This window comes from Maylandia zebra, linkage group LG18, assembly GCF_041146795.1.
Source record: "Maylandia zebra isolate NMK-2024a linkage group LG18, Mzebra_GT3a, whole genome shotgun sequence".
NCBI classification, from domain to species: Eukaryota; Metazoa; Chordata; class Actinopteri; order Cichliformes; family Cichlidae; genus Maylandia; species Maylandia zebra.
The window spans coordinates 14790550-14818456 of NC_135184.1; the positions used below are offsets into that span (position 1 = coordinate 14790550).

The 27907-nt window shown below is 39.8% G+C and overlaps 1 protein-coding gene and 1 long non-coding RNA gene across 2 annotated transcripts in view; one reads left to right on the forward strand and one right to left on the reverse strand.

Annotated features, from left to right (window-relative positions):
• Positions 1–6255: 6255 nt before the first annotated feature.
• On the forward strand, positions 6256–27227 carry kiss1ra (KISS1 receptor a). The gene is made up of 5 exons (XM_004542895.3): positions 6256–7458; positions 12820–12944; positions 20540–20675; positions 20771–21009; positions 22559–27227. The coding sequence occupies exons 1-5, from the start codon at positions 7206–7208 to the stop codon at positions 22937–22939; spliced, it is 1134 nt and encodes a 377-aa protein (XP_004542952.1). The 5' UTR covers positions 6256–7205; the 3' UTR covers positions 22940–27227.
• The window catches only part of LOC143413391 (uncharacterized), a 61663-nt gene continuing 41937 nt past the window's right edge, over positions 8182–27907 (reverse strand). Inside the window, exons 3-4 of the long non-coding RNA XR_013094016.1 lie at positions 8445–8570; positions 8182–8259 (exon numbers count right to left, since the gene is read on the reverse strand). This is a non-coding gene — a long non-coding RNA (uncharacterized LOC143413391). The remainder of the gene's footprint in view (positions 8260–8444; positions 8571–27907) is intronic.

Here is a 27907-nt window from a genome sequence, read left to right on the forward strand (position 1 = left end):
GACAGAGAAAAGAGGAGAAAATATCACAGAGTCCCCACAGAGTCCCCAAACCCAATCTGTGGAGGCCCCTCTCCTGCTAATGACACTTTGTGAGACACCACAGGAGACCCCAGTGTTCAGATGTGTTGTGGTGGCACTAGGGGGATGTGCGCAGCACTTGGCAGGTGGTGGTCCTTCTGAATGAGTACAGATTTTAAGTGTGACAAACTGTCTTCTCCTCTCTCCCGTCACGGTCATAAAAAGGACACAGTCAGCACATGTTACCACAACTGTCGCTCAGAGTCTCTCATTTTGTTATGTGATGATTGCATACCTGTGTATTTTATTCACTGACCTTAAAAAAATACAGAAACACAGCAGCCATTATGAGACTATAGTCATCGAGTTCCATTATTCCACACTGGCTGACAATCACACAAGACAGCAACACGGCAGATAGGCAATACTCAGTGCAGCAGCAGATCTACATCTGTCAGCATCCTATTACTCTTTATTATTTACAGATGTGCAATTATGTGCCTCATTTGTCTTATGCTGAGACACGATGCACTATAAGCATTCATTTGCACCGTTCACTCTGTTGTGGAGACAAGTAAGCAGCATTTTAGGTGCTAAATACATGAGCAGAATACAGAGGATAATTATTCTCTGATCTATTTTTAATGTAAAACTATTGATTAGTGCAGCTTTGATTAAAGGTCCATCAATAGTTCATGGTTTAGTTAATTGAATTGATTTTCCTTTCACTCACGTTCTGGATGAAGTTACAGAAACATGCAAGACAGCTGAAAGCTAAATACAAATGCATGCAGTGGCATTAATTTATAGCCTTATGGGAAAGACTTCTTAGTGCACATTTTGTTCTCTGTACATTGTGTTATTTGTTCTCAGACCTTTATCAGCAGGCTGCTGGTGTTTCTCAGCTCAAAAAACAATCCTGCAAGAATCCATTAAAAGCCAGCCACCTTCCTCCTGTGCACCTACTGCTTGTCTGTCTTATTCTCCTCAGTCTCCTCTCACCTCTCCCACTCCCCTGCTCTTTTATTCTCCCCTTGTCCCACTCCCTCTTACCCACTGTCTCAGTGCTTTCCATTTCTTCCCCGTCGTCTTCTATTGATGGATCCCAAAGTTCAATTTCTCAGCCCTCGGAATGTCAAACAGTGTAGATACTGCCCCAAAGCACAGCTCAGAGCCTCCACAGCAAAACCATAGTGCCAACATTTAGCCGCAAGTTAAGGAAAATAACAAAAGATACTTCTGTGGCACTTTAAAAAGAAAATTGTTAAATTACCCATCTGTAAACCATGCGGAGATAAAATAAACGCCAGCTATTACAGTGTCGGTTAATGGAGTCTGACCAATGCGGCTTTTTAAATGAATTGCAGCCAGCATACGGACAGACATTTTCATCTGTGCTTCTTGGTGGACACTGAATATGTAATGTACATGGTGCCATGTGTCTGCACTCATTTTGACAGTTTTGTTGGTCCCAAAGTGACATTTGTCCAAAGAAGAATGTCATTGTGAATATTTGAAACTTTCTTTTTGGCCATGAAGAACTGTTTGAGTGATAGTTACAATCCATCTTGTATCTAGCCACCCACTGCAGTGCTTCAGCCAACGGCTGTCTGCAGGTATCTGCTCATACTGTAGAGATTAGTCAAAGTGCTGATGACATAAGCACCTTGCCTGCATTTACATCCTCACTCACCACACAGCAGGCACTAACCAATTAGACTCAACTGAATTAAGCAGGAGTCATGGAGGAGACGTCAACCGCTGCCTTTTTTTTTCTTTTTTTAAAAAAAGCTTAGTTATATTTAGCTTCAAATATTCTTTTAACTATTAAAAAAATATTTCACTGCATATGATGTGATGTCATGTGACAGCAGATTGGGCTTGTCAGAGATTGCTGGAATATGCCATTCATTTAAAACCACACCACTTACAGATGATTTTCCCTTCCGATTGATCATTTTAAATAATTTAGAGACCTTTTTATGTCCTGTAGCAGACATTAATATCTGAGAGTTAAATACGGCAGATTCCGCATACTACTCACAGAGGTGGTTCTCATTGCTTTTTATGCATGGGTCTAATTTTTGTGGATATACTAAAAAAGCAATACATTTTCATGAAGTGCCTTTGTTTGTTTGTTTGTTTGTTTGTTTGTTTTTTTAACACAACCACATCTGCAAGCTCTAATGTCCACATTACATGTTTCTAGCAGCATATGGATTTGTATGCAGGATCTTCTTGTTTGACTGATTATTGTTGTGATATTGGATCAAAATTCCATCAAAACTGAGAAAATACTAGATGTCTATTTGAAACAGGATCCTATATTCTGCCTACTGGAGCTATACAACATCAATTTCAAATGAATTTGAAAACTCAAAGGGACATGTGGCCACCTTCTGCTATTTTTTTCTGCTATCTATCTATCGATCTATCTATCTATCTGATCTAATGTACAGCACTTTGTGTCAGCTGTGGTTGTTTTTAAAGTGCTTTATAAATAATGATGATGATGAAGTAAACATCATAATCAGACACATACACGGTGGAGATACAGACAGAAAATGCAGACAACCTTTTGTTTTTTCATAATGCAACATTTTTATTTAATCAGCCGTTAAAGCTTGTTTTGTTGAGCATGGCATTCAGTTTAATATTGCTAATATTCTGTAAACGGCTTCAATATCCTTTATTTATCGACCACAGGGTCTCAGGAAATTACATTTCTTAAGAACTGCATTTGAGCAGGCCAATTTAGCTTGTGTCTTGCTTTCAGAGGCTCCTCTACGCAATTCAAGACCCTGAGCGTGACTCACGCTCCAGTGAGTATTGTTACACTATCACCATTAGCCAACATTGAAATAAATAAAATAAAATCTGTTTTATTGTTTTCCTCTTTTACACTGTACAAGTAATTATTGGTGAGCAGTTGTTGAACACTATACGAAACACCCACCTGATCTGACAAGAGGCTCCACTTCACCTGTGGTTGTCTGGTCCCTTTATCGCTACAGCTAGCTGCTACTCTGGTGCAACATTGTTTTTGTTTTCATGTAATAACAATGCTTGAAATGAGATGGTTTCAAGTAATAATTCACTGTAATTATTTACTGAGGCCCAAATGAAATGTTCAGAAGTAGGACATCAGTCACTTTCTAAAGCGATTTCTAACGATTTGAAAGTTACTTTCCAAAATGTCCCCTTATTTAACTAACAACATTAAAAACAGCTGCATTTAGGTGCGCCAGCGCTGGGATTGTGGTATTGTTCTTACTAGCATGAATCGTTAGTCATCAGTGGCAGCAAGGCTTCTCCTTCTGATGGAGACAAAGCAGCAGGAGCTTTGAGTTACTCTGGATGAACTCAGATTTAGAGGAGACACAATTCAAGAATAATGCTCAAACTCCTACTCATTAGATCATTCATGGTCCTTTCAGACGTGCTTCGGAAGTTTGTGTAATTACACTGATACGTGAATGATTAACAGCCTTTGGGGGTCATAGAAGAAAAACAAAATGAAGGTTAACAGGGGGTATTAATAGATAACTGACACCCAAAGACCTATTATTTTTCACTGATGTACTGTAACTCCTCTGCAGTTTTGCAGTTCTTCATGGCTGAAACTGCAATTACAGCCTCAAATCTTTTATAAATGATGACAACCATTAATTAACCTGGCCCTATTTATGCATGAATTAGGCAAACACACTAAATGCCTGCTCAGAAGACTCTTTTTAAAGAAAAATAAAAGTCTGCTTGTATTTGTACTCAAAGCAGCACACTGAAAGATGAATTTCACTGTTAATCATCGGGGAAAGAGGGGAATCTAGATTTTATGTTACTGTACTTGTTGTATTTTTCCTTGAACTCCAATTGTGTTCTCTGAGCTTCAGGTTCCCTGTTAAGCTGTCAGATGAGAAAGCATTAAAAAGGTGTCGCTTTACAACATGTTTAACAAAAACACAATGAACACCTGGCCAGGAGGTTAGCTTAGTATGTGTAGCTCTCTGCTGCCCCGCTCCAAGATGGCCAGTAGGTTGTGTATGTGGACACAGCTGGCTGGAGAAGCTGCATCCCTGAGAGGTTGATGCTGCGTGTTCAAGAGGTTGCTGTAATTTTGGTGTCATTACAGTCACATGCTGGCAGGTTATTGTTATTGTTTCTTCCCTCCCTGTTTCTGTCATGGACCTCGTGTCCTCCCATGTCAACCTGCCTGTCTATCTGTCTCTACACTTTTTTGCTCTCTCGTTCCCTCTCCTGTCTGTTTGTTTGGTTGTGTGTGTGTGTGTGTGTGTGTGTGTGTGTGTGTGTGTGTGTGTGTGTGTGTGTGTGTGTGTGTGTGTGTGTGTGTGTGTGTTCTCTAAGCTTCAATTTATGATCTTTTTCTCAGCATGAAGCTAAACTGCTGCTCCCTGAATGTCACCTGTCTTTCTTAAATTTCCCATATCTTCATGTCATGGCTTGTCGGCTTTATCCCTCAGTAGTTGGTGCAGCTCTGCTATTGTTCAGTAAGCTTCTTCTTCATTCCTCAAGCATCCTCACTCTCTAGGACTGTGTCCTCTCTCCCAGACATCTCCCACGCCTTCACAGGTTTGTCATGTGGACAAACTGCCTTTCCACTCTGTATCTTTTTCACATCTGCCCTCACTTCTTTATAATTCCTCTGCCCTTCCTGATTCACTAACTGTCCTCCATCCATAACCCCATTTTTGCACATTTTCTTCATTCAGCTCCACAAAGTAGTCCCTTCATCTTCTCAGCACACTCTCTTCACTTGATGATACATCACCATCTGTATAACCTGCTGCACATCCTTTCCAGCACAGTCCCGTTGCCTTGCCAATCAAATCTTTTTCTCAACCCCTTTTCTCCTGCCTTAGTGTCCAGCCTCACATACAAATCACTATACGACTTTTCCTTTGCTTTTACCACCTCTCTCCCTGTCATTTGCATGGTCTCTCAGTACTCCCGCCTACTTTCTTCATCTCTCTAAAGTATTCATACTGCATTTCACGGAGACATTTGGTGGTGGTCTCTGGTACACCCTTAGACTCCTCAGGAGAGTGAAAGCTACAACTGAAGCCTTTCCAAAATGAGCAATGCCAGTTTTCTGAAGAAGACTAGAGAATAGTTTTTGATTCATTTCGATTGTAACAACAAATCCAGAGGGATTCAGAGTAATCTCAATGAGGCCATTTCTGTTCATTCTGACTATTTATCAGAAACTGTGGAAACAACAATTTATAGTGTGTATGTTGCTCCCAGATATGAGGTGAATCATACTCCCCCCCCTCCCCTCCCTTAGAGTGACAAGCCTCCTGTGTGCCTCTCTATTTCTCCAGGTACGTGTTAGCATTTTTCAAGCCTGGCATGGTTGGGGTGCCTGGGGTTCAGACAATAGCACCTGCATCTGGCAGTGCATGCTGGGCTAGTAGTGTGTGCATAATGTAGATTTGTAATTTGTCCATTTGTACTGGGCAGCAGTCCTGCTGGCATGATCAGTGGTGTGTTTTCTTTGGAGGATTCATTAGCTTTGCAATTTGTACAGTGTTATCACTGGTTGTCACACTGCTTGCATTAGGATTTAACATTAAAAAAGGTTTTCATATCAAATATGACGTTTTAAGACCCAGTTTTACATTTGAAAATAAACCTTTGGAAAACCAGATTGTAGCTAAGTGAGAGGGAAAATCTGTAAATTATTTCCAGATTCATCCTTTCTGATGATAATTTATTTTTCTGGTGTGGAATAAAAGGGATTTTGACCATAGACGGTCCTCGGAGAGAACACATGGTTAAGAAATATAACATCAATATCTTTAGAAACGGCTTCTTTGATATTTGCAGGTTTGTTTTTTTTTAAATAGACAGCTTTCTCAATTTAACAGTGATATTCTTGATGTTTCCTGTCTGCCTCTGTAAAGGTATTTTAAAATGCTATCTTATTGTAACTCCATGTGGAGCACGGTGAAATCGGTTGGAGGCTGTTTTTGGCAATTGTTACTAAAAGATTTAGGGATAACGTTGCTAGGAGACCCTTACATCAGCTATTTATCCCAAAGTCATGTAGAAACCCACACACAAACACACTGACACGGATTCAGTGTGTGTGTGCGTGTATCTCCTCTTCCCACTGCGTCTGTGCGTTCTTGCTCATACTATAAAGCTGCAAGCACCTCGTTCACTCTGCTCGCTGCCGTCTCCGCGAAGCATGATTTCTATTCAACTCAGCTCTGCTTAGAGGATGCACAGCAGATGAGGTTTTTTTTGTTCCCAGTTCTTTTTATTAAAAAACAAACCATTTTGTCAGACACAGTTTTGTCAGGGTTAGAGAGCAAATATCAACTCATTTACTAGCCTGTATTTATCTTTTAGTCAAGTTACTATCCTTTCCTCTAAAGGAAAATCCCTGGATGGAAGGTTAGGTGATGGATTGAATTGTGGACCTTACTACAAAGAAGTGGAACAGTGGGGACAAATCAGCTGAAAACCAACTCAAAGAAAAGGAGAGGGAGTTGCAAGTACACTGGATTTGCTTCTGAGTATTTGATGACCGAGCTTGGAGAAGACATCTGTGTGCCTGTCAGCATAACCTCGGTTGTTAATAATTTCCCAGGGCTATTGAAATGGGCGCTTAGCTCTCGAGTCAGAAAAACAGCAAGCTTTAAAGCTCAACGGTGTTGGCAGTGGCAGTTTTCATCCAACAAGCTTCAAAGAAAAGAAGCCCTTTATCCACTCCTGCTCACCTCCTATTTTTTTATGACCTGTTGACATAATTTCTCTATCCTACTTTGAGTCCGACACTTGAGCAGCTTAAGAAGTATTTTTCCATCTTGCCCGACCCCCTTTTCTCCTGAATTGCATCCCTCCACCTTTTAATTTACCTTGCTACCCTTTCACTTTGATTAAACTGCTTGCTATTCACTTCTATTTTGCCTCATCTCGTATCTGGTGTTTTTCCTACAATCTGCCACCCCATATACCTTTCACTGCTCAACTTTTCTCTCATGCGGTCTTCCTGCCAGACTTTTCCCCTCCTTATTATTTGCTTTTCTCTCATTTTCTTTGCCTGAGGGCAGAGAGGACCGCATACTGCACACTCTCTCTCTTCAAATTGGTTCTAGACCTCATACAACCTGCTCACTTACCCGCTCCCGTCCGTCAATTATTCCCCCTCTCCTGTCACGATGTACTCCTCCGAGGAGCTGTGGAACTCCACCGAGCAGGTCTGGATCAATGGATCCGGAACAAACTTCTCTCTAGGAAGACACGAGGATGAGGAGGAGGAGGAAGGAGACAAGCATCCTTTCTTCACGGATGCCTGGCTGGTCCCTCTGTTCTTCTCTCTCATCATGCTGGTCGGACTGGTGGGCAACTCTCTGGTCATTTATGTCATTTCAAAACACAGACAGATGAGGACGGCAACCAACTTCTACATAGGTAAGCTTCCATGTGCAAGTTTGTATTTATGATTCTTGGTAAATGGACAAAGACTAGAAGAAGATAATGATGCATAGGAGATGTGACTCATATGGACAGGAGGGAGATAAACATCAGCTATGTTATTAAACATCTCTTTCGTCCATCCTGTAAAATTTCATCACATGCTCAAGTGGGGATCACGAGAAAGCCAAGTGCAAATTTCCCTGAATATGCATTTGACAGTTTGAGTGCACAGCTCATTGGAAAAATGTCTGTGCTGATTAAAGATTTCACTTTAATTATTAACGACAATGCCAGGTGCTCAAACGTGTCATTTAACTTAATGCAGATGTCTTTTTTGAAACAAGAGAAAATTAAACATTTTTTAAAAATAATTATCTGCTGTTTTGGGACCAGTGCAACATGGAATCTAAAATTTATCTGCACCAGAAAAATATTTTTCTCACTCAGTGGTTCATGGTTTGAAATATGCATCAGTTATTTGTCGCTATGTGCAGAGGTTATTTGCAAATAAAGCTCCAAGGATTCATGATATTAAATTCATCAATACAAAAGAGTAAATCATGAATTCCATTTTTATTTCAGCGTGTTTCATTTAACAGCAAAAATATCTATCCTGAAGAGACATCAACTTAAAACTGGCTAAATGTAGATGGAAACACACCTACCTCCTTCTGCCAGCATTTTTTACATTTCAAATTTGCATTTAAAGGTAGATTTCAAACTCTATGAAGGACAAGGTCATGGCAACAGGTAGTATTCAGCGGATGCTGCACTCCACAAAAAAGGGCTGGGGGTCTGGGAGGGAAACAAGGCGAATGTTATTAAAACATTCAAATTAAAGAGATGCTGAATCCTCTGTGCCAAAAGTCTGAAACAAAAGAAAGTCAGCAGCAAATCTGGAAAGTTGGAAAAAGTCAAGTGCGATCATTAAATGTAAAGTACACTCTCCTTTCAACAAGAGACACAACAGAACCACTCACTGATATAACACTGCCAAGCTGGTCCAGCACTGGGCTAGCCAAGTCCTCTCTTCAGTGCAGTAGCCAGTGCTGACTGCCAAGTGGAGACAGCTGTACACTGGCTCCACAGGACACAAGGGATTGTATCTGAGTCAGGGAGAGAGCAGGGGACACAATCACACAACAAAACCTTCCTCTGTCCTCCTGCCTGTGACCCGGAAGTCAAACACAAAACGCTGAATGATGCTTTAAGTCCTTAAAAAAACAAATACAGGGGACAAAGGAGAGAGGAGGCATTGTTTTTGTTGTTTAATATAATCAAACCCTTCCTGTGTGAGTGCGATTCAAAAGTTATATCTTGTTACTCTGTGCCAGATGTCTTATTTAGTTGAGGTTGCTTGAACGTGATCGCTCCGAGGCCTGTTTACTCACCTTCTCCACTCTCAGCTCTGATGGGAGGGACTACCGCCCAAGGAGAGGAGTTGAGGACGTGCAGTTTGAGAAATGAGACACTACCTCAGTGAATATGGCTGAGAAGAAAGACTTGGATGCTTAAATGTCCCAGACAGCAATACCCCTACATGACCAGCAAGAAAATCATGTCAGGGCAAGATTTCAAAGATAACCACATATGCATGGTTTTCTGCTTGAGTCATACATCAGATTAAGTCTGTCCATAAGGATGTTTAATTAAACAATGCTGCTGATGTTTTTATCTGCTTCAATACCTCTGCTCTTTTGTGAAGTTAACCTTTTATTTGAATCACATTCTTCACAAGTACAGTCTGCGACTTGACTGGTGAAATTTCTTTTTGCTGGTTTGTCAACTCAGCCAAGCAGGCATTTGCACTTACACTAAAGCCAGCATTAACTGTACTTATGAAAACAAATGAGACAAACACACTTTAATGGAAGCTGCAGGTGTTCAGACATGTCCTGAGTCCCAACTGAGTGCAGATTATTTCTAAGACCATCCACATTATGAGAAAAAAATCTAATTAAAGTGGTATAATAATGATCATGTTGGAAGTGCTTTGGGATCCTCGTTGCATACAGGTTGGAATTATTAATTTCTGCAAGCAAGCAGTTTTCATGGTTCAGTAGACCCCGTAGCTTAAAATCTGCTTCCCTTTTCTGTGTGTGTTTGCAAAAGGTTTTCTTCTTAGCAGATAATGCTCAGGGGATTCATATGAAAGGAATCAAAGAAAAAAGGATTTCTTACTACGTGTTTGCTGTCTCCAGTGTAGTCAGAGCTTCGGTGGACATTTAAACCATATGATTTATGTACTGCTAATTGTTTAATTGTGGTTGGTCACAATTGTAACAGTTAACTTTGCCTGAGACAGCTCGGAAGTGACATGACAAGACGAGTGAGATGGAGGAAAAAGTCAGAATATAAGTACTTGTTTTGCAAAAATATGAATTAATCATGAAGCAGACAAAGTCAGTGGCTTTCGATATCATTAGTGGTGAGGGTGTGTGAGTGGGTAAGTGCTTGGTACTGTGTGGCGAATGAAACAAATCATACAGAAATGCCTGTGAAAGAAAAGCTCCACTGGGACTGAGGAAGTGTGGAGCTTTACAGCTAGGAGACACAAATGATGCACTCTAAGTGGACGAGGCAGACAGGCAAGCAGATTATCCCAAAGGACATGGGTGTAAATATTTCATTTTAAATGTCACATAAAGTAAGATAAGAAGGGGGGAAATAATTCAGCCCCTGCCGAAGGTGTAACTTTAAAATGAACCATCTTCAATTTTATGGTAGCTTCATTTTCAAAAGACACAGAATATCAACCAAAAGTCAAGAAAAACACACATTACATAAAAGTTATGCATTCATTTTCATGCCATTTAGTGAAATAAGTATCTGATCCCCAAGAAGAACATGATTTAGTACTCGGTGGGAAACCCTCGTTGACAACCACAGCACGTTTCTTGTAGTTGGTCACCAGGTTTGCACACATCTCAGGAGGGAGTTTGGTCCACTCCACTTTACAAAAACTCTCTAAATCCTTTTACAGTGAGGGGACACTAATGATATGCTCCTTTGTAGACGAGCCAGACAGGCACAATGGACACATGCATAAATATTTTACATGGAGAGTTGCACAGATTTTCAATGTCTGAAATAAAGTAACATAAATCAGTGTCCAATCATGCTCCGATCTGCTACCTCGTCTGGTCCTTAAAGCACCGAGACTTGCAACCTGTGTGATTATTCTTTTACTGTTTAAGTCAGCACGCCGGCTAGAGCTGTGATGTCTACTGTCGCTTGAAGAGAAATGCAAAGGTGATTGATTTACTGGATGAGCACACAGAACAAACAAACAAAATATAATTTCAAAAATGGCTTGTCACAGGCATTCACGGAAATGAGCTCATTTGTTGCGTAAATGTTGCAGTTCGGTGATTTACTGCAGAAATGATTTGCGTCTCTCTTTGCACAGTGCATTGTGGATATGACGAGAATTTCATGTTGGATAATATACCTCAAAACCGCAGCATGGAAACAGCTTAATATTCAGCAACATTTCATTAGGGCCTGCACCATCTGCCTATCCTCTCGACATAATGGTTCAGTAGCTACACTGTGATTAGATCAACTAAAACAAAAGGAAGTAGTGTGTGGCATATTGGAATGATGAATAAATGAAGACAACACCAGAAGCAGGCTATAAAGGTTTAACCAAGCTCCAACTTCTGCTTGGTGTGTGTGTGTGTGTAGGTGTACTGTATGACCTGCCGGCAGTCAAGTAACAGCTTGAGTCTTGATTTTCTAAAGGCATCATCATGTAAATACATTTTCCTTCTGAAGCAGACTATCAGTACCTGAAAAAATGTGCCAGTTTTATATTTCTTACCTTTAAATTGGAAGCTTTATGCATTTTCCTGTTTCTGGCGTGTGTTTTAAGGTCAGTGCATATGTTTGTTATATGAGCCAGAAATTCTGACTTATTTCAGAAAGTCAATAAATTTGCGTGCTGAATCGCGGTGCAACATAAAGATTATTTTGGATTATGAAAACTTGCTAAGCTGATCTAGTGTTCAAGAATGAACATTTTTTAACGACTCAATACAGCAAAACCCCAAAGAGGACACTAAACACTTCACTCAAAGCACTACAACCTTTATAATAGCTGTATTTTCATGCGGTCATGTGAAAAAGAAAGTTTTCACTGGAGTCTGTGGAGTCCTGTGAAAAACTAAACACACCCCATATTTGTAACCTGTGGAACCACCTTTAGTAGCAATAAATTGAAGTATTAATTTTCTTTATAAATCTCTCACATGATTGTGGAGGAATTTTAGCTCACTCATGTTTGCAGCGTTACTTCAATTCATTGAGGTTTGCATGTATTTATTTATGCACAGCTCTCTTAAAGCCCCTCCACCGCATTTCATGATTTCATGGTGGTGGATCCTGTTGCATGACCAAATTTTAGCCAAGCTTTAGCTGTCAGACAGTTGGCTTTGTGTTTGACTCTAGAATACTTTGGCATACAGAGGAGTTCATGACTGACTCAATGACTGCAAGGTACCCAGGTCCCGCAGCTGCAAAACAAGCCCATATAATCACCATCCTTCATAATTGGAATAAGGTATTTGTGCTGATGCATGAAGATGTGGCCCTGTGCATCTTTGGTGTTGTCTGTCCAAAGGATGTTATTCCAGAAGTCTTGTAGTTTCTTCAGATACTTTTTGTAGAGAAGATGCTTTCATCTGGCAGTCCTTCAAAACAACTCGAATCTAGGCAGTATTTTTCTAATTGTATTGTCATGGACTTTAACATTTAAAATGCTAACTGAGTTCAAGATGTAGTTCTTGGGTTTTCTTATGCAATCTGACCTTGGGGTGAGTTTGCTGTGGTGCCCACTCCTGGCAACACAGCCTGACGCTTCAGATTGGCACACAGCTTTTATAGAGGTTGTCACACGTCCTGATGATCACTTAATCAAGTGAGTGTTGAATAGCAGCACCTGGTTGCTGCTTATCCTCTTAATTCCTATGCAAGCAGTAAGGATGTACTTAGTTTTATCAGGATGTTTACAGGACTATGAAAACTTTTCCTTTTTGGATGGCCATGACTGTACACGCCTGCGAGTCTGCAAACTTGCATTAGATTGCACTAAACTTTACAACGCTGCTGTTAGTTCCTAGTAGTTGATGTTACTGCAAACAGGACTGCGTGCCTCCATATCCATTTTCCCACAGATGGTTTAAAAAGACTTGTTATGCAAAAGAAGAAAGGTGGGATGATAGTTAGAAGTCCTTCTGCTTTTTCCAGGATTGTTGAAGAATCCATGCCACTGGCTTCAAGCGTTTTCAGTTAAACACTGTTCTGCAGACTGTACAACATTCATCAAATACAGCGTTATCTTTTCTCCCTGTGCAGCAAACCTGGCCGCCACTGACATCATCTTCTTGGTGTGCTGCGTCCCCTTCACGGCCACCCTTTACCCCCTCCCTGGATGGATCTTTGGCAACTTCATGTGCAAATTTGTCGCCTTTCTGCAACAGGTAATATCTTTTGAACCACTTCAACTATTCTGTTTCTCAGCTCAGAAATGTGCTTTCATGTGAATATTATATTTTCAACACTTCCCTTAAAATGATCTTGGATTCTTTAACTTTCTCACAGTAACAGCATTCAGGGCTTTAACACTCCCACTCCCATGAGAACAGTGAGCCAGCTCGGCGTTGTCACAGAAAAATCAATCTATATAATCCTGTGAAGGTGGTCACAGTTCATCCTCATAAAATTACAGTTCTCAAGAAAGCTAATCCAAAATAAGCCATTGTTGAATTTAGAGTTTCTTCAAAAATGACAATGAAAGTAGGTCGAACTCTACAGCTTTAAAAGTCAAACGTGTCAAGATGTGTCATACACAGCTGACAGAGAATAATAACAGTAATCAGCATCAGTCACAAGAAGGAGGAGACACAAAAGAGAATAACAGAATCTTCTGTTAAGGAGATGAAGATGTTACGTGATACGATGCTTCCATAGACCCAGACATTAATCAAGATTTAAAGGGGCTACTGAACACCGTGTGCCAATGAAAAAACATTATTTTCGTGGGAACCATTTATAATATCTAATCCAGGAATTCAAAACAGATTTCAGCCACTTAAATCAATCATGCCTCTCAATTGTTTTGTTTGATTAGTGAGAGGCCAAAAAAAGTATAACAAATATTCAGAGTGTCATAATAAAATAGGTTTGCACAGCTGCTGTTGGTTGGAATTATCAAAGGCACTGACTGACGGTGAGGAGCTGCAAACTGGGTAAAAAGCCATTTTCACCTTTCATGCATGGAACAAACCACAACTAAAAGCCTGTGCAGCAGACAAACCACCTAACAAAACAAAAAGGAAAACGACCTGTAGACAGTACGACAAAAGCTGCCTGTCATGGCTTCAGCTGCACTATAAATTGTTGCTCTAAATTTGGAAATGTGGATGGAATAGCACAACAATCCTTAACTTGGAAGTGTCATCTGCAAGATTTTGAACTTATCTGTTATTGGCACATAGTCACTGATGGAAACTGTGTGAAAACAACCTGTGAATTCAGTGTTGGAGAATATTACTAAACTATCCTGCCACTTAGTAGCAGTGCAAATAGCTACAAACACCATTATCATATCAAGTGTCTAGTTATGCACTCACCAGACAGAAATACTTTTTGTTTGGAGTCATATTTCCATGCAGTTGATAATTGTTCTCTTTTAATTCTAGTTTACTCAAAACCCTCCCCCGAGGAAAATATCTAACTCGATATACTGACACATGATACATCGAAGCAGGAAGAATGTTAGAGGCAGGAAAAATGGGAATGAGGATTTTAAACATTGAGTCTGACAAGGGCGAAATTATGATGGCAGGACGTCAGAGCATCTTCAAAAACTGCAGCTGTTGTGGGGTGTTCTTGATCTGCAGAGGTCAACATCTATCAAATGTGGTAAAGGAAGGAGCCATGGTGAACCAGTGACAGGGCAGCAAAAACTCACTGATGCACGTGGGGAGAGAAGGCTGACCCGTGTGGTCCGATCGAACAGATGCTACTGCAGCTCAGATGGCTGTAAAAGATGATGCTGGCTCTGATAGAACAATGTCAGTGCCTTGCAGTTGATTGTGTATGGAGCTCAGCCAAAGACCAGTCAGGGTGCCCAAACGGATCACCATCCACTGCCAAAAGTGCCAACAATGAGCACGTGAGCATCAGAACTGGACCACGAAGCAATGGAAGAAGGTAGCCCGGTCTGATGAATCACATTTTGTTTTACCTCACGTGGATGGCCGGCTGCACATCCATCAGGGGAACACCTGACACCAGGATGCACTATGAGAAGCAGCCAGTGGAGGCGGTGCGATGCTTTATGTAATGATCTACTGGAAACTTTGGGTTCTGCCATCTATGTGGATGTTACTTTGATATGTACCACCTGGACAAACAAATCTGATCCGTGGAGCCCCCACCTCTCAGCTTACAGGACTTAAAGGATCTGTTAGTAACATCTTGATCCCAGATACCACAGCGCACCTTCAGGGCTCTATTGGAATCCCTGCTTTGATTAGCCAAGGCTATTTTGGCAGGTAATCATAATGTTGTGCCTGATCGGTGTATATCCAGCACAAATCAACAAACTGAGAGATGTGGGAAAGTAGGGTTAGAATAAAAGTCGAGTTAAATGAAGTGAATCAGGTCCACAGGGCTTATATTGAAGAGCTACAGGGGATAGGATCTAAAAACAGCTGGAGCACAGTGAGTGATGCAGAGCTACACAAAGAGATGACTCAAGAGGAATAATGGCCAATTTTAGATAATGTTTCTCTTTTTTTGTGGAACTTTTTGAATGCGCCAATTACGTCCATGTTTTTTTCTTTCCTTGTACAAGTGCATCACGAGGGGAAGCTGTCCAAGGTATTTTAGCATCGCCCGGCTTATTCACGGAGAAAAGATGTTAAAAACAACATTAAATGCATAGTGTCTGACAACGAGCAGACGCTTTAATTAAACTCAGCCTTGCACTAATAACCAGTTCTCTGACTACTCTAATGACAAAGTCAACCGCGAACCAGATACAGTCACTCAGAGAGACCCACAGCTCCTGTTCAGTTAATAAGCACTTTGTCATTACAAGCAAAATCACTTTCCCCAACATTTTAATCTTTAATATTAGAGGCTGATAAAGTATGCAGCAAATGTATTTAGCTTTCTATTTCGTGCGGCAATTTGATTAAATTTCATCTCATTCGACATGCAGGGGATATTCTGTCAAACTTAAAAAAAAGAAACACTTTAAAATTTTTAGATGTCAGCCTCAAAAAAAAAAAACCTCAAGAAAAACATAGGCATGATTTGATTAATGGATGTGAGCAATCAGACTACGTGGTCTGTGAGCGTGTCTTGATGACTAAGACCAAGCTTTTTATTCTGAAAGCAGAAAGCGTCTGTCAAACAAGACTGTCTGTCTCGTTTTCCTCTCTTATCAGACAACCATTTTCTCATCTCAAACCTTCAAGTCAGTTTCTATTATGCTAGCCTACCATCATTTATTATTGCATACAAGGGAGAAAGGTAATTAGGTGACGAGATAAGAGAAGTGGCCACTCTCTTTGCTTTAATCTCTCAAATTTCTCCAAGAAATAAGAGCTGTTAGTGTTATTAGTGTCTTAAAATTTCCACAGTTTAATGAAAAAAACAGTTGATGGGTAACAGTGGGTGATGCATTCCTGCTGTGTTTACATCCAGCCTCTGTTAAAGGATCGTGATGACAGATAGTACAGTTATATTGTAGAATAGCAGGGAATGTCTAAGGGCTTTATAGGATTACTGGTCAATACCAATTCCATCCAACCGGCCATCCATTTTCTTTCGCTTATCCAATTCAGGAGCCTGGAGCTGATCCCAGCTGCCATAAGGTGATAGGCAGCGTACACACTGGACAGGCCACCAGTCTCACAAAGGGCTAAGATGGAGTTACAGACAACCATTCACACTCACATTCACCAATTTCAAACCACAAATTAGATGTGTTATTGCCCACTTAGGAGAAAGTTTGTGTAAAAATACCATCACACTTCATCAAAGGTTCCTGCCCTGTTGTGCTGTTTGAAACTAAATTAAGGAAGCAAGATTACATTGCTAGGGTGGGATACTGCTCCTTCATCTTTCCAGTCTAATTAGCAGATGTATTTTCATGTCCAGTTATTACCAGGCTGAAGATTAGTCTGAGAGGAGCATTGATTACGTTAAATCAAAGATCTCTGCAGGAAACTTTTAGCTCTTCACAGACTTTAGTCAACATTTAATCTGCCTGTTATTTTCTTGAATCATGTATTAATGAAAGTTTTCAAACCTTTTAAAGTCCAAGCTGTATGTGATCTTCAGAAGTTTTATGCGTTTTAAATCTGGAGGAGATTAAAAAAAATACTGAAAACTGCTGTTGGGAGGTACAGCGGTGCAGTGGTTAGCACTTGGGTTCAAACCTCCTTGTTGGCTGGGCGTTTCTCTGTGGGATTCCCCATTTGTCTGCAGGGGTTTCCCTCTGGGTAAGCTGGTTTCCTCCCACAGCCCAAAGGCATGCACATTAACTTCTGGGTGTTTCTAAACTGACTGAGGTGTGGATATGAGAGTGTGTGCTTGAGAACCCTGAGATGAACTGGTGAGCTCTCAAGGGCGTGGAACTGCCTCTTGGTCTATTTCTATTTTGCACAGGACCCAGCTGATGGACAGATGGATATTTGAGAAGCTAAAATCACAAAATGGACTGGTATTGATGATTTTTTTTCAGATGAATAAAAGTAAACTGTCCCTTTAAATGTATCTTATATATAAATATTAGACTGCAGATCTCAAATACTTTAAGACACTGATGTAAACAGCTTTATCTGAAGCTTATGGCTGAATGTTAGGAGAATATCCCCCGTGTAGCCCTATGATTTTAATTACCATGTTTAAACTGAATAAATAAGATTAGGAAGCTTAAAGAAAACAGATTCTTATTATTTATCCCTCCCTCATTTTCTTCCGTCATTAAAAAGAAATAAAACTACAGTAGAATAGAAATTATGAGCTACTAATATACCAGACATCTTAAAAAACAAAACATAGGAAATCCATTTCCTCAGCCGCCTCAACACTGAACTTATGATGACCCCTTTCTCTCTCTCTCTCTCACCATATCTTTTGAAATCCTGTGGTCCTGGTGCACAAAACCTCTGGAGGGTAATGTGAGCTGGCTTCGTAGTCGCAGATGAGAGGTGGCGAGAGAAACAGGCAGACACATAGACAAAAGAGGGACAAAATTAGATCCTATTTGTAAAAGAGCATAGAGGGAACTTCATACCCCTCATTTTTCACCCTGCTCCACATATTTCAAAACAAAAATGGATTAGTTTGCCTACATACAACCCACTAAGACCCACAGAGGTGATGTATCCAAAAGGAACAAAGATGGTAGAAAGTGTTAGGCTTGCTTTCTGTGTCATCCTGCTCCATTGAACATCAATGCACAGTTGCATATGAAACAAGAAAAGCATCTGTTTGAGGCTCTTTTTTTTTTTTTACTCTAGAACACCACTATAAGTCCTAGTGGAAATATTGATTCGATTCAATTCACTTCATTTCTCAATGTGCTTTATGTTGCAAGAACGTCAATTACACAGAGAACCTCCCCCAAAGAAATCAAATACAAATGCCCCCCTGTGAGCAAGCACTTGGTAACAGTGGGAAGGAAAAACTCCCTTTTAACAGGAAGAAGCCTACGACGGGACCAGGCTCAGGGAGGTGCAGCCATCTGCTGCAACTGGTTGTTAGTGAGGGGAGGAAGACAGGATAATAAGCACACTGAGGATGAGAGCCAGAGGTTAATAATAAGTAATGATTAAATGCAGTCATTTAAAATTTTGTGTAAGATGGAAAATTTGTCAAACTTTAATGTACGAGTAAAATTCTATATTTGGTCTTCAATTACAATTCTTCTGATTAGCTCAAGTTTAATTGAATCAAGCATCATTGAACTCCATTAAAAATGAAGTTGGATGATTGCTTCATATGCTAATGAAAAACACTCATCACAAATGCTGCCACCTCTGCACTTCCTCTGTACGCGTCCTCTCCGGTTCTATCCCTCGCTCTTTACCATTCTGAATGATCTGCAGCTTAAAAGCATGCAAGCCCATTAGTAAAAACTGGAGAGGGAGTCTGAAATAAAGGACAAAAAAGCTGCTTGAACGTCTGCTTTCTAGAGAGCAGCGATTAAAATATAAAGCAAAAAAAACAACAACAAAAAACAAGTTTGCAAGACACTATAAGAAAAGCGCTTCCTCTAATAGCTTGTCAGCAAACTGTAAGAGCTCTTGTAAGAAACACATTTGTGTCAAAGTTAGTTAGGTGCAGGACTCAAAACTGGTGAAAAGTGAAAGGGGTTTATTTACAGATGCACACCAGGTGAAATATATACAGCAACAGGGGAAGGCGGCTCCAGGGAATCTAAGGGGAGAATGTCCAGGGCAGGGAAACCTTCACACTCCTCTTCACACAGTCCATGAGTCACAAAACCTCCAAATCCAATCCAAGAAAGTTCACTCACACTCACTCACACCCACTCAGGGTCCACAGGGCAGGAGAAGCAGGTAGGGATAGGGAAGACTGCACAAAAAGAACAGATTAGGGAGAAGCACTAGGAAACACAAGGAACTCACTAGCCAAGCAGGGTCTACACTGACACAAGTTAGCACAACGATTCAGCAAGGAAGCAGACTCCACTGAGGGTAATAATCTGTGATGATTGGCAGGTGAGGGATCACAGCAGATGGGTGACAGGTGAGTAGAGCTGAGTAGGCGAGGACAGAGGTGGGGAGCATAGTCTGACTCCACCCTGGCGAGAAAGAGTGAAACAGCAAAAAACAACAACAACATCCTAGAGGTCCTTGAGGCCGTGGCAATGTGTATGTTTGACTGTTTAAAATGAATATATTTCAGGTGCGTTGGCATTTTAATGTCTCTGTTTGGTTTATGGATCCAGTGTTAAGCCAATTTCTTCTCCTCCTATTCAGTTTGACCAACCAGACCATGGCATCTTTCTTTGAGACACCACCACTGCCTAACTTACATCAAGGGATACTCTTTTGGAACACGCTCTACATATTTCTGCAACTTTTCCACAAATGTGCAATATGAAATAATGCCAAACATGATCATTTCTTTTAATTTTAAGCTAGTTTTAAATTTGAGTCTTTCCACTGAACACATAGCTGTGTTATGGATTTATCTGTGGTGCTTGTGGGGATATCTTCTATGAAAGTAGACTAGAAAGATTACATTTGAATTTATTTTTCGGTCATTTATCCCAGTTTTGTTTGCTAGTCTGTTTTCCCTTTGTATGCTTACTCACTATTTAGTTGTTTTTCTTCTTTCTTGTGGGTGATGTAACATTATAAAGCACAGATGGAGCAGAATGAGGACTCAGCTGTCTAAAGCTATTATTTTTGTTAGCCAAGCTAAATAGACTTTATTTAATATATTTCTGCTTTTCAATTTTCTTGGTTCACAGCTGTATTGTTAAACATCTGAGAGTCATAAATAATATTTCTTCTCCTTTCCTAAAGCACAATAGCTTATGTACCTAGAATCACGTCCATTATTATTTGGACAATGACACATTTTGTAATTTCACATCTATACACCACAGCTGAAGTGCAGACTTTCAGCTTTCATTCAAGGGATTTAAGAAAAGTATTAACAGTTTAAGATATACATCCCTTTGTATTCATAGCCCCCATTTTCAGTGGGTCAAAATTAATTGGAAAATTGACTCACAAGCTGTTTCATGGTCAGGTGACCCCAGATTATCCCATCCTCTGAGTAATATTTGATTATTTCATAAAATAATAAAAATAATCTCTGCACGATCACTTTTCTTCTCCAAAAGGAAGAAAAGTTTTTTTCTTTTTGGAGAAGAACCGTTTTTGCTCACACAAACTAATTTGAATAAGACAGCTTCATAATTTATCTTTAATTCTATTATCTTTTCATGTATTTGTCATTTATGTTAAGCACTTTGAGTTTACATGTAAATGAAATGAGCATCGTCTTCATTTGTTAGGTGACGGTGCAAGCCACCTGCATCACCCTGACTGCCATGAGTGGAGACCGCTGTTATGTGACAGTCTACCCCCTGAAATCTCTTCGGCACCGAACCCCCAAAGTAGCCATGATTGTCAGCATTTGCATTTGGATCGGTACGTCATTATCGACTGACTCGTTAAAAATAGTTGCGTATGTGTATAAAATTTAAAATGCCATCATTTCACCTAACCATGTTTCTCCTCTTCAGGTTCTTTCATCCTCTCTACACCAATTTTAATGTACCAGCGTATAGAGGAGGGCTACTGGTACGGCCCGAGGCAATACTGCATGGAGAGATTTCCCTCTAAGACGCATGAGAGGGCTTTCATCCTGTACCAGTTCATTGCTGCCTACCTGCTGCCTGTGCTCACTATCTCTTTCTGCTACACTCTGATGGTTAAGAGGGTTGGCCAGCCCACTGTAGAACCTGTAGACAATAATTACCAGGTAAGGGCAGGTGTTATATCGGCCTGGGCTTCACAAGTGCCTCACAAACACAGCCACTAATGCACAGAGATATTATTGTCACCAGCTGCTGCTAATTTTCAGCCAATTAAAAGTTTAAAATCTCTCTTCTCTTCTCTTCTCCTCTCTTCTCTTCATGTCCCCGTCTTTGAAAATGTGTTTTAAAACTTCTTTAAAGTGGCTGCAGTCAACTCTTTATTTTATAATTTTCTTCATTTTATAATTTTTTATTGTGGCTTTCTTTTTCAATGTGGAACCTATTCATAAAAAAGAGCAAGTGCATTATACCTGCCAACTTCTGCACACGAGTGTTACAGGAAGACAAATTATTGCCTTTGTGTCAACACAAAGAGATCTTACACTTCACTACATTTTGGGAACATGAGCAGGTAGACCTGCTGTGGACAGAGTGGGAGTAATGTTCATCACTACAGGTGCTATATTGAAAGTGCGACAGGATAAAGTAGAAAACAATTATGGGCAATTATGTTGCCAAACATTCCCACTCAGTGTGGTAGTGATTTTTTTTAAGCACTAATGCCCTGAGCAATAATTTATACCAATATAGGAAAGAGAGTGAAACAAATATCCTCTAATATCAATGGATAAATAGGTTGCAATGCATTGACAACCTCAAGGGGAAATAAAGTCTTTAATACAGTCACACTAGGAAAAGTAGTGGTTGGTGACCCAGCACGACAAAGGTCTGCAACCACTCTTAGTCAGTTGCTGTCTCTAAAGCAACTTTGGTGCATGAATACATGAAATAAAACCACAACAAGATAGAACTGACTTACTAAGACACTGAAAGGGGTCAAGCTGGCAATTACATGCAATCTATCTGCGATAATACACCAATTAACTCTGTGAAATCTGTGAAAACCGCTAACCTGTGGAACTCTGTTGCAAATCTGATGCAGTCTATGTAGACAGAAAATCACAATAAAGAGAAAATCTCATTCACTGCTTATATTCAGTGTCCAGCCAGAACGTCACAGATTTGAAACAGAAATGAAGAAATGTCCACAGAAACATTGATGTAGTTGCTGCTGGTCAGTTTTGTCTTTAGAATGAATCGAATATAACCAGGATACAATAAACTGGCAACCGAACAAGTTGAGTCTCCAATTACAATGATTCAGTTTAATTTTAACTGATCCCCTATGAGCAAGTACTTGGCGACAGTGGGAATGACAAACTCCCTTTTAACAGGAACAAACCTCAGTGTAGTGGTTGCCCAGTACTTTGTGTGTTGCATGCTCAACCTCACTTACTCACCGAGTCACCAAGTGCAAAAAAGTGCAATCACCTGGAAACCACTGATGGTTCTTCTTGGTCCCGAGGACGTTACATTCTTATTTACTCGAATAAGAGATTCTGTAGCTACCCGAAGGAGCGTTTCTGTGTCCTTTAGTTCCTTCTTTTGATAACTTTCTGTTTTGATTGACTGTTATCACTCTGGTAACACTGTTACATATTCTAAATATTGTCAAAAACATTACAAAGAGGGTTCCTTGTTTTGTCTCTTCAGGTGAATCTCCTGTCTGAGAGAACAATCAGCATCCGAAGCAAAGTTTCCAAGATGGTGGTAGTGATTGTGCTTCTCTTTGCCATCTGCTGGGGGCCCATCCAGATCTTTGTCCTCTTCCAGTCTTTCTATCCTAACTACCAGCCTAACTACGCCACATACAAGATCAAGACGTGGGCCAACTGCATGTCCTACGCCAACTCCTCTGTCAACCCCATAGTTTATGGCTTTATGGGAGCTAGTTTCCAAAAGTCTTTCAGGAAAACTTTTCCCTTCCTGTTCAAGCACAAGGTCAGAGACAGCAGCATGGCTTCCAGGACTGCCAATGCTGAGATTAAGTTTGTTGCTGCGGAGGAAGGCAACAATAATAACGCGGTGAACTGATCCCGATCATTTAACATAAGAAGGATACAGCCAGTTTTCTAATGTGAACCATGAAAAAAATAACACTAATTGTGTGTAAACGTCCTCAAAGAGCAACTGATCTGAAAGAGACACTGTTTGGCAGCTGGGATGTATTTATATCAGTGAATATAACTAATGAAATGATGTGAGGAAACTCAGACACATAAAAAAGATGGGCACTAACAGTATTTGGCACAATATGTTACCTGTTCCAACTGCCAAGGCTGGCAATGCTGGCACATGTCTGCCAAACACCAGGTCTGAATAACACAAAGCTGAACACACCAGATGACAAAAGAGGAGAGTTTGGCCTGAAAGCTGCAGGCAGGACATTTAATCCCTGTTTGATCTGATGAGGTCTGCAGCTCTAGAATAAACTGGACCGAGGACAGATGATGATTATAGATATCATATGAAATGAAACAACACTGAATGTATATTTGAATTTAACACTCTTGACTAAATGGCAGTTGGCTTGTTTTATTTTTGTTTGTTTTTTTGCTAGTTTTTCTGTGGTTGACATTTACGTCTTTGTTGGAGAAAAAGAGAATAATTTAACACTTTGAGTATGCGTCACTCCGAAGAACAGCGAACACTGTGACACTGTGTAAATGTTTAAAAGGTGAGCGTTCTTATAATTTCTTTAAGCAATCTTCAGGAATACTTCTCCTGGCTTCTCAAAGGACATTCAAAGCTCTTCTTTGGATGTTCGCTGCCTTTTGTTCCATTTTCTGTCAAAATGATCTCGTGCTGTTTCAGTGGTGTTGATGTCCAGGCTCTGGGGAGGCCAATCCATGACTGATGGTATTTCATTGTGTGTTTTTCTATCGAGGTGTGCTTTGAATGCATTGGCAGTGTGTTTGGGATCATTGTCATGATGAAAAATGAAGCTGTTTTCAGTCAGATGTTACTTTATAGTGGATTAATATCTGATAATACTTTTCTTTGTTAATAATTCCATCAATTTTGAAAAGATCCCCGACACCCCTGACTGAAATGTAGCACCACACCAAGTCTCCACCATGTTTTACAGATGGTTGTAGACACACTTTGGTAATGGTTTCTTGACAGCTTCCCTTCCACTCAGACCATTTCTAATGAGGCTTCAGTGAGCAGTAGATGGGTCAACTTAAGGGTCAGATGCATCTCTTTAAGGTCCTCTGTCAGGTCATTTCTTAGAACATGATAGGACTCTACTTTTTTTCAGGTCTGCAATTTTTTATTTTCTTCTCCACTAGCCCTAACTCACAGTTTTTAGAACACACCAAACACTATGCCAAGATATGGCAGGTTTTCAGCTAATAGTTCTTTGGAAATTGCCTCGTTGGTGCAAAAAAGACTATTTTATGCCTGTGAACCTGTGTTATCATTAGCATTCTTCATAGATTCAACTAAAGAAATGAGAACAATCTGTTTTTGCTACAGGTACTAGCAAAGTGCCTAAATATACACATTTTAAATGGATTCTTTACTAAAATATCTGTTATGTGTTAACACAATAGTGAGTTAGGTGGCTTTTTCATGCTTGAATCCTTGGGAGCAAAATATAAAGAAATGAGGGGCGACTCACAAATTTCACGTAGCGAGGTATACTTGTTATTACACATTTGACAACACTGTTTAAACAAACAGCCTTGAATGCCTCATACCGGTACACTGACCACTGTAACGCCAAATTTGTCAGCTTTCACCAGCTCTCTTATCATACAGCCATGTTAAGGTTCTTATCAATCTCTAAGCAAGACAGCAAATATGCAAAACTCCTCAAATATCAAACTGTTTGTTTAAAAATTATGAGTTTATCTCACTTCTGTTCAGTTTTGTGAGTTTGTGAGTCATGTGGATCCAGATCCACATGACTCACACAAAGATTCATCAATTTTATATACTTCACTACAGGTTACTACATACGTCCATGGTATTATAAGTGAAAATAAAAGGGAATCAGATCGTTTCTTGAGGCAACAGAAGTTAAAGCTGTGCTTTTTTGTTCGTTTAAAAACAACTGAATCCAGCTGAATCGTTTCCGTTGCTGGCAGTATGATGAGTGGTGTGATGGCTAAACCGGGGGTTGTAGTCAGTGAAGTGTAGACAGTGTTTACTTTGCTTTTGTGTCCCATGCACAAACATTCGCACCTTACTTAATTGTGCATTCACAAACACTATAGAAACATGCACGCATGCACACAGGCAAATACAAGCACACATCCACATTTCGCCCACTGCATCTACTTTTTTCGTTAGTGGTATCAGTTGTTACATCTTCTCAGAAAAAAAAAACACCCTTGCACGATCTTGTCAGACAGACGGCGGAGACGACCTGCTCCATTGTGAGAGTGCACTCTGAAGGAGAAGCTGATGACAGAGCAGCTGTCTGGCAATAGAAATGCAGCCTATCATAGTTAATAAATCTGTAAAGCTGTTAATTAGGGGGAAAAAAACATGCAGGAAGATTTTTCTAACATAGGTTGAACTACATGGCCACCTTAATGCAGCTATAGATAATGTAACCTTACATTATACTGGTCATTAGTAGATGCTAATTACATACTTGCAAGAATAGAGTAGAACACAGCAGAACATGCATCTTGCAGCCGTGTGTCAAAATGTTTGTACTCGTGCTAAAAAAAAAGCACTTTGAGTTTTGTTGAAACAATTTGAGCTGCACTGTTTTAGCAGCAAGTAATTAGTCCTCCATTTGCAATTCAAATTGTACAAAAAGCAGCCAACTAAAGAAAGTGTCACCCACTAATTAGAACAGAAAAAAAGGGTATGGCATGGAGTGCATTGTGAGGCCATTTATTTACGTGAGCACTGCTCTAAAACACATCTTAACATGTTCGAGTTCTGCCGAATGGCTGCATATTGCTCTTTAAAAATCCTCCACATGTATGTATAGCCATTAAGGCAAAAGTCATTAATAAAATTTTCATTACTTATACCACACCATCATTGTGCAGCCTTGACAGCTTCAAACATGCAGGCAGAGGCCTGAAAGGTTTTCAGCGGGTCTTCACTGACAAGAAAAACAAGAAATCCTGCAGCACAGAGCCCGCAGAGCTCCAACGTCACGAAATCATCGTGAAATCTTGGATTATGTAGAGACAGAAGACACTGAGCCATCCTATATAAAAAGAAGCGTAAAGACTTGTATTTTAAACTTTTTCTGTTTATCTGAGGTTAACTGATGGAAAACTTTTCATGGTATTATTTTTTTAATTCTTTCCTTTGCACAGCAATGTTTTGCACACATTCTCATGACATTGACACTTTTTATGTCTGTCTGGTTTAAAAATATATTCTGCTTGGGTTCAGCTTGAACTGTCTTGTGAGATGAAATATGTTCAGCTTTAGATGTACATGTGAGCCGCTTTGTTTAAAGAAATGATTGTAGTGAAACAGACAAATGATTTCAGAATTTCTCAGGGTTTTGAAGAATCCTGCCTGCAGTGAGATTAATTCTAACTTTTGAACAGAGGTAGTAATGTAAATAAAACCTTGATTCTAATCATGTTGTTGGTGCCAGCCATGCATTGCTCTATACTGTAGAGATGTTGCTGTAATGTACCGCACAGCTTCTGGAAACATTGTTTTCTTTGGTCATTAAACAAATGAAGAACAGGTTATTGGCTTGTGTTGTGAGTAACTTAGCAAAATTAGTAAAAATGATTACCTGCAGGTAAGATTAGAGGACAAGCAAGAAAAAAAAAATGCTGAAAAGGTTTTGGTTTTGTTTTTTTGCCCCTTAAGTATTGAACACATATTAAATCTTTAACATACATACATATTTAACATTCTGGATATTGTAGTATTTTTCTGGTATTTTCATTTTATAAGATCACGTCTCCCTTTTAAAAAAGATTTGATCTTCCGGCATGGTTAGCCCAGGGCCGACTGAAACAATAACTTGGGAATTTGATATCATCCCAGGCCACTCAATTTTATAATCTAACCCTATGGCTTCTTTACAGTTATTAGCAGTGTTAGATTAAAAAGTTCTATCACATTGATTATTACCTTTCCTAAATGCAATGCAGTATGTTACGTATTTAATTATTATTTATTTGTTACATTATTGTTACATTACTTTCTTGTTACTCCATAAAATGGCCTGAAACATATTGTCACATAATTACCAGTTAAGAATATGAACCTGTGGATACAGTTCCACACAAATCCCTATCTTAGTGAGCGTCACATCACTGCTGGTGTTACCTGCTGAAGTTCATACTTTGGCTGCTGGGCTCGGGTCAGCTTTACATTAGCATGTAGGTATCTGTTAAGAGTGGAGGTTCTGTTAGCATTATAATGCAGTTGTTTCTGTCCTGGATGCAGTTTGCCGTCATGTTCTTGTCCTTTTGTGCAGTCAAAATAAAAATAATTTTAACACCGATCTGCCTGGCATTCAGATAACTGAAGAACCTTTGTAATGACATAACTGTAACTGCAACTGAATTTAGTACAGTAACGCGTTACATTACTGTGTTACTGATAAATGTCATGTGATTACAGTAAAGCATTTCTTTGTCACCCGACAAACTCAACACTGGTTTTCGGAGATTCACTACAGAATCATCTTAACCTAAAGAATTCCTTTTCATAATATTAATGCTATATCAGTTGATCAGTAATGCTTAGTGAAATTCATGTTTCAATAGCAAATGAACATATAGGTTTACAGGGGTGAAGAGAGTCTATAACCATGAATGTATAACAGCTGTACAACAAATTAACTAGCTAGTAGCTAAGGTGTTCTTGACTGACCTGGTCTCTGACTGGTGCATTTCTCCTCCAAATGTACTTTTTCTTGTTTTATGGATCATCTATCTATATAGTGGGTGCATGTTGACTGTCTTTCCCAGAGAGAGTAACAGAGAAAGAGGCTGCGAAGAGGCTGTTTGCTCACACAGAAGAGCAAACAGTCTCCACACATCCGTCACCCCTGAG

Bases quoted from the DNA above. Each gene is read 5' to 3' on its own strand.
- kiss1ra (XM_004542895.3), top strand. From the start codon at position 7,206: ATGTACTCCTCCGAGGAGCTGTGGAACTCCACCGAGCAGGTCTGGATC. The intron at 20,676-20,770 runs GTACGTCATTAT...TCTCCTCTTCAG, and splicing joins CAGCATTTGCATTTGGATCG to GTTCTTTCATCCTCTCTACA. The intron at 21,010-22,558 runs GTAAGGGCAGGT...TTGTCTCTTCAG, and splicing joins CTGTAGACAATAATTACCAG to GTGAATCTCCTGTCTGAGAG.